The sequence below is a fragment of the Stegostoma tigrinum genome, chromosome 39 (genome assembly GCF_030684315.1).
Source record: "Stegostoma tigrinum isolate sSteTig4 chromosome 39, sSteTig4.hap1, whole genome shotgun sequence".
Taxonomy (NCBI): domain Eukaryota; kingdom Metazoa; phylum Chordata; class Chondrichthyes; order Orectolobiformes; family Stegostomatidae; genus Stegostoma; species Stegostoma tigrinum.
Genome location: NC_081392.1, coordinates 10,459,231 through 10,472,893, shown reverse-complemented (window position 1 = coordinate 10,472,893; position 13,663 = coordinate 10,459,231). Strand labels below are relative to the sequence as shown.

At 49.6% G+C, this 13,663-nt stretch overlaps 1 protein-coding gene across 2 annotated transcripts in view; it reads right to left on the bottom strand.

Annotated features, from left to right (window-relative positions):
- The window catches only part of LOC125447820 (RNA-binding protein Nova-1-like), a 194,869-nt gene that overhangs the window by 149,642 nt on the left and 31,564 nt on the right, over positions 1-13,663 (bottom strand). For both annotated transcript variants that reach the window (XM_048522572.2, XM_048522574.2), the window contains exon 2: positions 11,741-11,884. In XM_048522572.2, the coding sequence (XP_048378529.1) occupies positions 11,741-11,884 (144 nt within the window). The remainder of the gene's footprint in view (positions 1-11,740; positions 11,885-13,663) is intronic.

The window sequence follows — 13,663 nt, the reverse complement described above, 5'->3', positions numbered from 1 at the left end:
TCCTGCCCACCGATGAAGGCCTGAAGCAGGCCAGTGAATGAGAATAGGACAGCTGAGGACAGGCAGCAAACAAATACCTCCACCCGAGCTCCCCTCCCTCTAAAATAGCTATCAAACTCAGGACGGACATCTTTCTAAACCCAATTCCCCCCCAACGTTCCGTCAACGCCATCTGACTCATCCCTCAGGACGATCAGCAGTTCTTCCTAAGCAATACTAGTCTCTGAAAACTTCACCGCCCCAGCATCCCCACTCCTCTCAACCTTCATACCCTCACGAGTGCCCACGTCCCTTGCCCCTTTTGATTGCTCAGGGATATTCAGAGCGGGTACCATCTATTGAAGCAGTCTCGAGCTGCAGCGAGTGTCATCTTGGCTTACAGCCAGAGGGCTCCAACGCCACCCCCAGAGGAAGGTGTGTTGGTAATGCCTTTCCCACAGGGTACGGGTCAAGTTGCAGATACTCCCGACCCACAGGGGCTAGTAAAAGCGGGAGAAATTACCTCGATGTCCAGGGGACCTTCCACCATTGACATGGGGAGGTAATGGGTCTAGCGGTATTATTACTGGGCTGTTAATCAAGTGACCGAGGTAATGTTCTGGGGACAGGCGTTCAAATCCCATCACGGCAAACATTGGAAATTGAATTCAATAAAACATCTGGAATTAAGTATCTAATGATGACTGTGAATCCATTATCAATTGTTTGGGAAAATCCCATCTGGTTCACTAATCCCCTATAGGGAAGGAAATTGCCATCCTTACCTGGTCTGGCCTACATGTGACTCCAAACCCACAGCAATGTTGTTGATTCTTAAATGCCCTCTGGGCAATTAGGGACAGGGCTATAAATGCTGCCTGGCCAGTGATGCCCTCATCCCGTGAATGTATTAGAAACAAACCCCTAGCTCCGTGTGGCGCCCAACACCATCAAAGCAACCCAAGGGACTGACCAGTTGATCTGATTGGGGCCAACGGTTTGGGGCTCAATTCCCTCATTCCATCCTATTCCATTTGCAAACCATAGTGGTCATTCTGAAACATCGCCCCAGCCAATGGGACGCCGCATATATGAAACACGGCCACGGAGGAGTTTCAGGCAAGAGGGGCACGGCTGAGCGCCATCGCACAGCAAGATCCCACTGGCAGCGACAAGCGGTTGGCGAGCTGTTAATCTGCTACTGAAGGCCGGCCTGGGAAGTGCCGGTGGTCAGGTCCACTATCCCTGTAGTCTCTTTACATCCACCCAGGAGGGTGGGTGTTGGGGGCTGATCCGGGGGGAGTTGTTGGGGACCCCTGGGTTAATTACCTGCCCTAGCAACTCCAACACTGCAGGCCCCTTCACTGTGCCACACGAACACCACGCCAAGACTGTGACACTAAGGTAAACCGGAATGCTGGAGACGTGGGCATGTGAGAGGGTGTGTGCGAGGGGTGGGGGGAGGCTGTGGATGTGAGCATGAGCGTGTGCGAGCACGAGTGCGAGAGAACGCAAGCACGAGAGCGTGTAAATTTGCTTTTGAACATCCCAGTCCAACTCAGTAAACTGCCTGAGATCCTTTGCCAACAAGAGCTTGCTGTAACTCAGCTTGGGAGATACATTTAATTCTAGCCAGGGATTCCCTCTGCTGTGTGGTGTTTTATGAGATTTCAGTGGTCAGTGCCTGGAGCTTGATGATGGTATCAGAAACAGGAGTGACAGAGTGCAGTGCCCACCAGGAGGCTGCTTGTGACTGGCACAATCCACAGGGTAATGGTGACCTGGCTCTAGCTGTGTTGCTGAGGGAGAGCAACATGCATCGAACAAAACAGGAATCTACCAAAATAGTCTGGGAGTAGCATTGGTGTTAGAGGGGCAGGGGCATCAGGTGTAGAGGGCTGTGCTGTGGGGTGAACAGGAAGGGGGAGGGGCAGGGGCACGGGCACAGGCAAGCGGGGGGGAGGGGGAGAGGGAGGAGCAGGGGCATGCAGGGGTGTGGGGACTGGTACACATAGGCATGTGGACAGAGGGGAGGTACAGGGACACAGGCGAGTGGACGAGAGAGTGCGGGGGGGGGGGGGGGAGGAGACAGGGAGGAGCAGGGGCATGAAGGGGTGTGGGGACAGGGAGGGGCAGGGACACACACGCAGACAGAGAGAGGTACAGGGGCACAGAAACTCATTTGTTTGGAGGGTTGCTGTTTCAAATAAACCATGTAGGAGACGAAGGTGGAGTCTGGAACACGACCCCGTTCCCCCATTTTGTAATTTGCTTAATTCTTAGCGAAAGCGCTGTCCTAAATACATCTCTCTGTCGCTCTCCCCATCACCGTGCATACCACTGACCCCCCGCCTCCCCGCCAGCATCCCCCACGGCAGAATGAAGGGAAGCGGGCAGGGACCAGGGGACCCGGACTAGGGGTGCTGTGAGGTTATGGCCCATGTGATGTTCAGCTGGAACAGTTTGGAGAGAACAGCTGGGCTGCTGATGGACTCAGACAAGTCAGTGTTACACAGAGCAGCTGTGTACATTGCAGGCAGCAACACGAATGGAGCAGAGAGCAAGTCTTATCACCGCTAACCAGCATCCTGTACCCTTATCCTGTAGCGCTTACCCCCAGACACACAAACACACACCTGCGCATGTCCACACACACACACACACACCCTGTGCATGCCTGTATATATGTGTGCCTGTATGTACACACACGCGCTCGCTGAACATTGCAGTGTCTCATCCTCCAATCACAGCTTCACAAAAGGCAATGAAGCAACTTACGACACACAGACAACCACTATCTCACCACCCCCTGCCCCCAGAGTAAGTTAATGATGTCAGTAGGCCTCCCCGCAACCAGGAGGGAAATGGTTAAATTCAGGGAGTGAGGGGCTGGGCTGATGGCAAAGCTGCGAGTGAGTGAGTTTCACCAGGAACAGCAACGTCCCCCACACCCCATGGAAGGTCGCTCCCTTGAACCCTCGAGGGGCATTTAGGGTCAGGTAGTAAAACGCTGGGCTCAGCCTGTGAGGCCCTCCTCCAGCAAGCACATTGGTGATCCCCCCGCTCCAGACAACAGGGATCACACTCAATCTCCAGCAGTTCTGACCTCGGCACTCCGTAGGGAGCAAGAGTATCCTGGGAAACAGGGGAAATTGGATCACCGTTACATCAAGACTAGCTCCGATCCTGGAATCAAATTGCTCATCCAAGAGCTACCAGGGGCAATGGCCACCCCAACTCTGAGAGCCTCCCACCCATGGCACTGTGCCCTCTTCGGACATCACTGTGATTCAAAGACTCTTTGCCTGTACCAGGTGGGACTGTGCACCTTATATCATGACCTTTGCCACCCTCCTTCCTCATGGGGAGGGGGCTGAAGGAGTGGCAATTATGTCAACGGTGGACAAGGTGGACACAGGGTCTCCCTCACACATTCCCCCACTCCCGCCATGTCCCACCCCCACAAATATTCACTCCCCCCAACAAAAACATCCCACATCATGTTAATAAAGTCCCCTGCTCGTAGTTTTGGGGGGTTTAAGAAAAAAAAAGTGGCCCCTTTACCCTCATCCTTCATGACACCCCGACTACTACAATACTACAACAACTCTGCCCACATTCTCCTCCCCACCCAAACTGTCCTCCAAGTAGGGGGAGGGTGTGCAAGGTCAGAGGTCGGCTTTGAGATTCTTGACGGGAGACAGTCCAGATGCTTGTTGCCACACGAGGACCATCAGAACGGGCACCAGCTCCAGCAGAGTGTGGGTGGGGTCAGGGATGATGGTCTCCCAAACCTTCTGGGGCTTTCCGCAACGGGGGGGGGGGGGGGGGCGGTGGGTAGCCTCACCCAAACCAACTCATTATCCCTTTCACCTGCCACAATTCATTTCTTTTGCAACAAATCTCCTCGCTGGGATCTTCAAAGAAGAGGGCAAGAGGGGGAAGAAGGGAGGGATGGATGGGGTGGAAGAGGGGGGGGAGCGGGGAAGGAGGAGGAGGGAGGGCAGAAGGAGGAGGAGGAGGAGGAGCGCAGATTAGAAAAGGTTGGTTGCTTACCATACGTGCACATTAGCTGCCACCCCCTGGTTAAGTTCGATACCGTTAACTCCCTCAATGAGTAATTTGCAAGAGAAGAGAAAAGCCCTCACACTCCTGAAGGAACATTATTCTTGTTTGGCAATCCAGCTGACAATCTGACAAGGGGGAATATGTAACCTCCCCCCGGTCTCAGTCTCCTCTCAAGGCTACAGCCCTCTCTCTGTTTCACGCTAAGGAAGCGGCTCGAGGCGTTAGGAACGGGGCGGAATGATCTCATCCCTTGAACTAGCGCCACCATTCGAGAAGATCCCATTGCCACCTCCACTCTGCCCCCAATGACCATCGAATCTCTTGAGGCTCCACCCTCCTCAGCCTTCAGTTATACCCCAATGACACCGACCCCCACTGCCCTCTGGGCTAGAGACTCTCACCAAGACAAGGCAATTCTTCACGTCCCCATCTTTAGTTTCTCATCAGGGCATCTCCCACATTATGCTCCTCCTCCTAGTCTCTCCCAGGAGGGAATTTCACAGCATCCGACAAGGACTGCCCCCTCAGGGTCTTGATAAGATCAATGCCAATGGGTACAGGCCCAACCTTAACCTCATGAGACAAGCCCGACCATTGCAGGGATCAGACGAGGGTGGAGAGGACCTCAGGCCGGCTGGTTGGAGGGTGAGGAGCAGGGCTCGCACTGCCAAGTGACCTCAGCTCCCAGATGGCACCTCCTACTGGATCTTCCCCCCCACCCCCAACACCGTGATATCTCACTATGGTCCAGCTCTCAGTGTCGTGGGTTCAAATCCCATTGTGCGCACACGCACCCCCCGCTCGCTCTCTCTCTCTCTCTCTCCCACACGTGCACACTCCCCCACCCCTCTCTCACACGCACCTACCTACAGCACAGGGTCAGTGCTTTTACCTAGTGGGACCAAATGCCAACAGCCTCTTTGTTAGGGGAGCACATATTAGACAAAGAGCCAGAGTCAGTCTGGGTGATCTTCCTGCAAGGTTACTATTCTCATGGACAGAACTGATGTCTATCAGAGGTTCAGCTGTGGGTAAGAGCCACAGGATTCCTCTGTTTGAGTCCTGTCCCAGTGCAGCACCAAGTGAGTCCTACCCTGCCAGAGGTGCCTCTTTACAGGCACGGTGCTAAATCCAGGGGCCATCTGCCTGCTTGTGTCGCTGGCTACCATTGGCAGGGCTAGTGGGGGGACTAGGCAGTCGCTGAATATATTTTAAAGTGGAGATAGACAGATTTTTGTCAGATGGGGCTGCTCAGGTTTTGGTGGGAACATGGAATTCAATACCCAAATCAGAACATAATCTTATTAAATGGCAGAACAGGCCCAAGGTGTTGGATTGTCCTCTTTTCTACGTTTCTGTGTAATCTGCCATCCTTACCTGGTCTGGCCTACACGTGAGGAGCATTTGCATGTGTGCACATGTTGAGGGAGAAGTCAAAATGAGAGACAAGTGTAAGGAAGTTGCTAATGAACTGAATCAGGAAATCAAGGGAAGCGTCGCTCCCAGAGAGTTGGGGCTGGCTATAGGGAGTGGTTAAGGGTAAATAGCAGAAAGAGACATTTAAAGGGGAGGCCAGATAGACACAAAGGGGGAAGAAAGAAATACTTATACTTGTAATGTTAAATTCAGTGTTGAGCATAACCAACAGGAAGCAGTCAGGCTGAATGGCCTCTGAGTTCTGAATACAACAAGATCCATTGTAGACTTTCAGCGTGTCCAACTTATGAACTGTACTGAATACAAGTTACTGTGCAGATCTCATTTTAACTGGGAATAAATACGTTCATTAGCATAATCTGATATTAACAGCCACCACTCAAGCAGGCTCGTAGCAGGGAATCATGTTAAACAGCACAGATTCACACAGGAACATGCAAGGTAAAAAAAATCTTCAAAACCTCCACCTCTCTGCTCACTGAAAAATCCTCCTTAGCTCTGATACTGTTGAAGATTTTCACTGCATTTTGCACAATTGCCCATTGTAGAGTCCAAGTGACAACAAATTATCATTCGTTCAATGACAACCACTTCAACGATCAAATGTTTCAGTCCAATTTCCCATTCCGTGCACAAAATCCACTTCTCTCCAATGACTGTTTTATCATGAGCCAACACTTATGTAAAAGGATACCCACCAGGTACAGGGTCCCTACGTCAACAGCAGCAACACAACTGAACGCTGTAGTGAAGTGGTTCAACAGCTAACAGTTTTGCCTCTAAACACAAGTAGAGCAGAAAAGACCCTGAGGGGCCTAGATAGATTCAACCATGAAATTGTGTTTTCCCTTTGTGTTAGATAAAGGAACGAGAGGTCACCGGCTAATGATAAGGGCACTCCCCACTTAAGAGGGAGCTGGGGAGAACTTCTCTCTGGGGGTCGTGAGATTTTAGGCACCTCATCCCACACAGAGGGGTGAAGATGGGGCTTCGGCTTTTAAAAGAGGAGGTGAATAGATTCTGGGCGATTGAGGTATTGGAGGGAGACAGGAAAGCCAAATTCTGGTCACTATCGTATCAACTACGATTGTACTGAATGGAGGATCAGACTGAAAGAGTCAAATGGTCTACCACTGCACCAACTTGGGTGTGCGCGTGTCTCTATACGTGGGAGGGAGAGTGTACGTGTGCGTGGGTCTATGTATGTGGGAGGGAGTGTATGTATGTGTGCGCACGTGCGTCTTCATACATGGCAGGGAGCGTATGCGTGTGCATGTGTCTATACACATGGAGGGAGTTTGTGTGTGTGCGCACGCGTGCAAGTGTACATATGTGGGATGGAGAGAGCATGTATGTGCGCATGTGCATGCAGCTTGACTAATCTCAGAATCCCCACACAGTGAAGAAAGAGACCATTTGGCCCAACAAGTTCACATTGACTCTCTGAAGAGGATCCCACACAGACCGACACCCCTACCCTGCCTTATCCCTGTAACCCTGCATTTCCCCATGGCTAGCCCAGTAAACCAGCACATCCCTGGACACTATGGGGGCAATTTAGCAGGGCCAATCCACCCTAACCTGCAAATCCTCAGACTGCGGGAGAAAAATGGAGCACCCAATGGAAACCCACACAAAGAATCCACAGGAAGAATGTGTAAACTCATCACAGAGAGCGGAATCGAACCTGGGTCCCTCACTGCTGAGATGCAGCAGTGCTAACCACTGAGCCACCGAGTCTGGGCTGAGAAACCAGTGCAGTACAAATGGAGCGCTACAACGTCGACAGTGCTGTGCTCAGATAAAACACAGGCCTAATGAGGAAGAACTTACATCAGCATTTCGAAGAACACAGATGTTGCCTTTAGTGGCCCAGACAATGTTTATCACAACCAACAACACTCAAGGAAACACAGGTTAGTTGGTCATTATCATATGGCTGTTTATGAGGGCTCGCTGTGTATGTAAGGGGCTGCTATGTTCGGGATGTCACAACTGTGGCCATATGTCAGAAGGTACTGCATTGACCCTAACAGACGTCATGGTCCCTGGTGGTCACGAAAGGTGACATACAAATGCAAATTTTATTTTGTAAATTTCATTTTGTTGGTTTCAGTCACATTAAATAATGAAAAGGAATGGCAGTCAAAACCTCTCAAGATGTACTGCAGCAACTCACCAAAGATCCTCAGACAGCACCCTCCAAATCCATGACCATTTCCGTCTAGAAGGACAAGGGCAGCAGATACATGGGAACACCAGCTTCTGCAAGTTGCCCTCCAAGCCAAACACCACCGCGACTTCAAAACATATCACTGTTCCCTCACTGTGGTTGGGTCAAAATCCTGGAATTCCTTCCCTAACAACACTAGGTCTACCCACAGCCATCGGCTGCAGCAGTTCAGATACAGAGTCAGCGACTCCCACGTCCCATCAATGAACAGAAGAAATGTATTAGAAAGCTCAACAAATCGTTTTAGCTCATCAAAACAAAAGCTGCTATTGTCGCAAGTGAAGAACATTCTCATTTATATCATCAAACACTCCCAGCACAGGGTTAGATACAGAGCAAAGCTCTCTCTACATTGCTCCCCCTACATTGCTCCCCATCAAACACTCCGAGGACAGGAACAACACGGGGTTAGACACAGTAAAGCTCCCTCTTCAGCAGAAAAACATCACAAAATACACAATGGCCTTGCCCATATCTCACCAATACCATGCAACCTGCCACGATGTTTCTTTGAAACACCTCTGGAGCGGGAGAGGCTTGAATCCAGCTAAATCTAGCTCATAGATGGGGGCATGACCACCACAACACAACAGCCTTTCAGGGAGGGGTAAAAACAATTTCTACCCTTGTCCAAATATCCTGCAGCCAAGTCTGCCAGCAAAAAAAATAAAATCTGGTGTCAAATTAGCAACGGCTTGGACCTTACATCACCTCGTTAACACGACTGCACGTTTAAGGTACGCTCGGAACACTTCCTCGGCAAAACCCGAGTTACGGATTTCCACCAGAGGCCTGGCAAAGATTCAATGCCTCAAGTAACAGAGTGCAAAAGCAAGCTTCACAATTCCACAGCTGCTCGCCTCTCCTGATATCCTTGACTCAAGGGATGGCTTTCATCAGTTAAGAGTTAAAATTTTCGGAAAATTTTAACAGGCCAGACTCTCATACCCAGCTGGCTTGCTGCAGCGAGAGTGTGTCTCTGTACTTCTGCCTCTCCCAGGACAAGCACATTTTAGCAACGAGTCTGTTAACTGCAGCCACCACACACTTACGGCTGAAAAACTTTCCCAACTCTTACAGTCTGCAATTGACGCATTCAAACAATTTACGGGATGACAATCAATCTGACCAGCCACTCCACCGCACGCCCCCGCCCCCGACCTTTTCCATCAATTCCTGAGGTGAGATGTGAACCTGGTCCAGAGTTTAAAGGCACTGCTGTCTATGCCATTCAGCCCTCCAACACACTACGCACCTTACTCTTTGGAATTTAGCAAGGCAGACTTAATGAAATATCTAAGATTCCTAGGGGGCTTGACAGGAGCGGGGTGGTTTCCCCTCATGGGAAGAGTCTAGGGGGAAAGAGGGTGAAATTTCCGAACGGGGGTCACGCACGTAAAGGCAGAGACAAGAAGGAATTTCATCTCTCGGAAGGGAAGTGAATCTGTGGAATTCTTTAGCACACAGGAGGGCTGGGGGTCGTTAAGTATATCCAAGAAAAATCCAACGTCGTGGGGAAGATGCAGCAGAGTGGAGTGAAGAAATAATCAGATCAGACATGATCTCATTGAATGATAGAGGACTCAACGGGCTGAATGGCCTGGTTCTGTTCTTACGAATGATGGTCTTACAGAACGTAGCTTTAATGAAACAAGCTGGGAGCATTGTGTTGAATTAGGAGAAAAAAAAATGAGCTCTACAGGAATTATTAGATTTGTTGGCAGTTAAATGGGGTGATTGGTGTTAATTGATTCATTCGGCATCTGGTAGATCTAAAGGGGAAAAAAAGAGAGTAGGACTGGCTTGTGGAAGGAGCTGTAAGACTGAGTAGTTAATAAACTTTACAGCTCACTGACCGTAAGATATAGGAGCAGAATTAGGCCACTCAGCCCACTGAGTCTGCTCCGCCATTCGATCATGGCCAAAGTTGCTTGGATCCAGATTGACACTGCTGCCCGAGAGGCAATGATTTAATCAGACAATGCCGGCAAGCCTCCTGCTTGCATCTGGCATTGTGGATACAGGGACACAGCAAAGACGAAAAAGACAATCCTGGGCATTGAAAGATGAATTTGAAGCTATGTTCAGGTTTTTGACTGGGAACAGAAAGAAAGATTTAATTTGGACTCATTAAAAATCCCATTTGCAGAGAGAAACTGAAACGGGGCAGGGTTCCCACAACAGAGGCACGGTGGGGGAGGGGTGGAGGAGGACAGTATCAATGGTCAGGGTGAACACAGATGGGAAATCAAGTGGCTTTTGTCTATCTCCATCTTAAAGATGGGCCCAGGGCTCGAGAAGATGCAACAGACATGAATTCAAGAAACAAGTTTGAGTTTATCCAGGGATTGGGACGTAGTCACTGAGATGACAAGTGCTGGGATCAACAGGTTAGGGGCAAATCATAGAAGCCCTACAATGTGGAAGCAAGCCATTCAGCGCAATGAGTTCACACTGACCCTCCAAAGAGCCATCCAAACAGACCTAGCCCCCTACTCTATCCCTGTAACCCTGCATTTCTCATGACTCATCTATATAGCCTGCACATCCCTGGGCACTGGACAATTTCCCCACAGCCAATCCACCCTAACCCGCAAACCTTTGGGTTGTGGGAGGAAACCGGAGCACCCAGAGGAAACCCACGCAGACACAAGGAGAACGTACTAGCTTCACATAGACAGTTGCCCGAGGGTGGAATCGAACCTAGGCCCTTGGCGCTGTGTGACAGCCTCCCCACAAATGTTCCAGCTGAGGTAGGGAGAGACTGGCTGCTCTGGACAGCATCTGCTCCATTTCCATCCTGTCAACTGAAATTATTCCCATTGGGAGAGTTCCCAAGTCTGGGATCACAAGGGAAGACAGAATCAAGGTTCCCCTCCCCCAAGCAAACAGCTCAAAACCCAGGAGTTCCCGGGAAGATCGTATTGAAGCAGATTGAACAAATGGCCCTCATTGTACCTCTGTCTCAAATCCATTCAACTCCTGTAATTTTGTCACAAAATCACCATCCTGTAGGAAGGGCGTGACCGCATTAGAGAGCGGGATATTGAGGAGTTTCACTGGTGTAGGGGCTGGAGGAGGCAACAGCAATGCAAGGGCTGGAGCAACCCCACTATGAAGGAGGGACTAGATTGACAGGGGCTGCTTTCCTTGGAGCACAGGGGTTCAGGTGGTGGGGGTAGAAATCTGCTTGTGGGGGTCAACAGGATTAATAGGAATAAACCGTGTAAGAGAGGCGCCAATAACCTGGGGGTGGGGGGAAAGGAGAACCGCGGAATTCGTGTTCATCGAGTGGGAATCTGGAACTCTCTGCCTGTATGGGTGATACAGGCAGGAACACTCATTGCATTTAAGAGCTATTTAGATAAGCAATTAAAAAGGGCCATAAAAATACAAAAAGGTCAAACAGTAGAAAACAGGATTAGAGAGTAGAGTATTCAGGGACTTCACAGGGATGAAATGGGCCAGTTTTCCCCCTTTCTGCGCTGTAATTCTCTACAACTCAATAGAGTCATAGACCACAGAAACCAGCCCTTCAGCCTAACTCGTCCATGCTGCCAGATATCCTAAACTGAACTAATCCCATTTGCTTGTGTTGACCCATATCCCTGTGAACCCTTCTTGTTGATGTAGATCCCCAAATGGCTAGGTAGATTAGCCATGAGAAATTACCCATAGTTCCTAGGGATGTGCAGGGTGGGTGCATTAGCCATCGGAAATGCAGGGTTGTGGGGATAGGATTATTACAGTGCGGACTCAATGGGCCAAATGGCCTGCCTCCACACTGTAGGAACCCCATATGTTGTCATTTTACCTGCCTCTAAAGAAATAAGAGAAGGCTTGTGGTGAATGGAGGCCATTTAAAAAACAGTAAACACCAATTACACTGAAACCACACATACACACACTCCCTTCAGACCACGGCAACAAAAGCAGCTGGTCCATGTCTGGCCCTGATGGCACAGAAGCCTAGACCTTCATGCACAGCCTCCCACGAGCAGGCATAGACAGTTGGACATTCACCTGGGTAGAAGTCTTTGGACTTGGAGAGTTTGATTGTGGCACTGGTCTCCTTCTGGAGCTGGACAATCGTTTGGCCTCCTTTTCCAATTATAGATCCTGCAGCATAACTAGGGATCAAAACCTTCAGGAAAAATTCGCCTTCTTCTGTAAAGGAAGAGGAAAATACATATTTCACACCGGAGACCAAAGTACTGCTTGATGTGCACAATTTGATTTCCACATCACATTACAACAGAGACTACACAAAATTATGTCCTTTACTGAATGGAACTCACTTTGCAATGTACTGTGTACATTACATAGGAGGAAGATATTTTCTTCTTTTAGAGATTCCTACAGCACAGAAACCAGCCACTCAGTGCCGACCATAATCCAAACTGAACATGTCCCATACCCCTCCAAACATTTCTTATTCATGTACTTATCCAAATGATTTTTAAATGTTCTAACTTTACCCACGTTCACCTCTTTATTAGTTCATTCCACACACGAATAATACTCTACAAGAATATCAAATATGCAACATCCTGGGACTGGCCTGAGGCCTAGGAGGAGGCTGTGTCGCCATGGATACCAATAGGCCTCTGGCTTTCTCACTCAGAGGTCAGTCTTCAAACCCAGCAGGCTGTCGACTACAGAGCCAAGGACCGGCCTATCCTTATTTTCCACGTGGCCCAGACATGGCAGCTGCAGGCCATTCAGCTCACTGTGTTGGTGCAGACCCTTTGAAACAGCTGTTCAATTGGACCCCGGTTGTTATTCCACACACCCCTATAGGCCTGAAACTTCTTCTCAAATCTTTCCTGCACAGCCCTGTCCCCTCAGCGCCCCCCCGATATGTCCGATATGGTTACTGGGGTCTTCTCCTCAGGAAAACTCCAGCCTCAATCTTTCAAAATTTCCTTCCTGTTGGTACCCCACCACTTCTCCTCCCTTTGATTTTAGTGCTCGAATATATGGGACAAATGGAAGTGAATCAGGCCATTCGGCCCAGTCAGTTCAGGCTGGTGTTTATATGCTCCAGTCAAGTACAATATTAAAAAAAGAATTCTTCATTTACAGAGCCAGTGAGGCTGGTATTTATTGCTCATTCCTAATGTCCCTTTATTGCCTATTCCTAATAAGGTGGTGGTGAGCTGCCTTCTTGAACCCACAGTAGTCTTCCTGCTGTGGGGTGACCCACAACGCCCTTACACAGAGTCATACAGCATGGAAACAGACCCTTCGGCCCAACCAGACCATGCCTACCATAATCCCAAATTATACTAGTCCCGCCTGCATGCACTTGGCCCATATCCCTCCAAACCTCTCTATTTCCCCTTTACTCATTCATGGGATGGGGGCATCACAGGCTAGGCAGCATTTATTGCCCATCCCTAAGTGCCCAGAGGGCAGTCAAGAGTCAACCATACTACTGTGGGTCTGGAGTCACGTGTAGGCCAGGCCAGGTAAGGGATGGCAGTTTCCTTGCCTAAAAAGTCATTAGTGAACTAGCAGGGATTTTCCTGACAAAATCGACAGTGGACTCACAGTCCTCATCAGATTACTAATTCCAGATATTTATTGAATTCAAATTCCACCATCTCCTGTGGCGGGATTCAAACCCAGGTCCCCAGAACATCATCTGGATTAACAGTTCAGTGCAAATGGTGCTATGCCATCAGCTCCCCCTTATTCACCTACTTATCCAAATATCTTTTAAATGTTACAAACTGTTAGGGAGGGAATTCCAGGATTTTGACCCAGTGACAGCAAAGGAACGGCGATATTTTCCAAGTCAGGGTGGGGAGCGGGTTGGAGGGGAACTTGCAGGGGGATGGTGTTCCCATGTATGTGCTGCCTTTATCCTTCTGCATGGAAGTGGTCATGGGTTTGGAAGGTGGTGTCTGAGGATCTTCGGTGAACTTCTGCAGAGCATCTTGG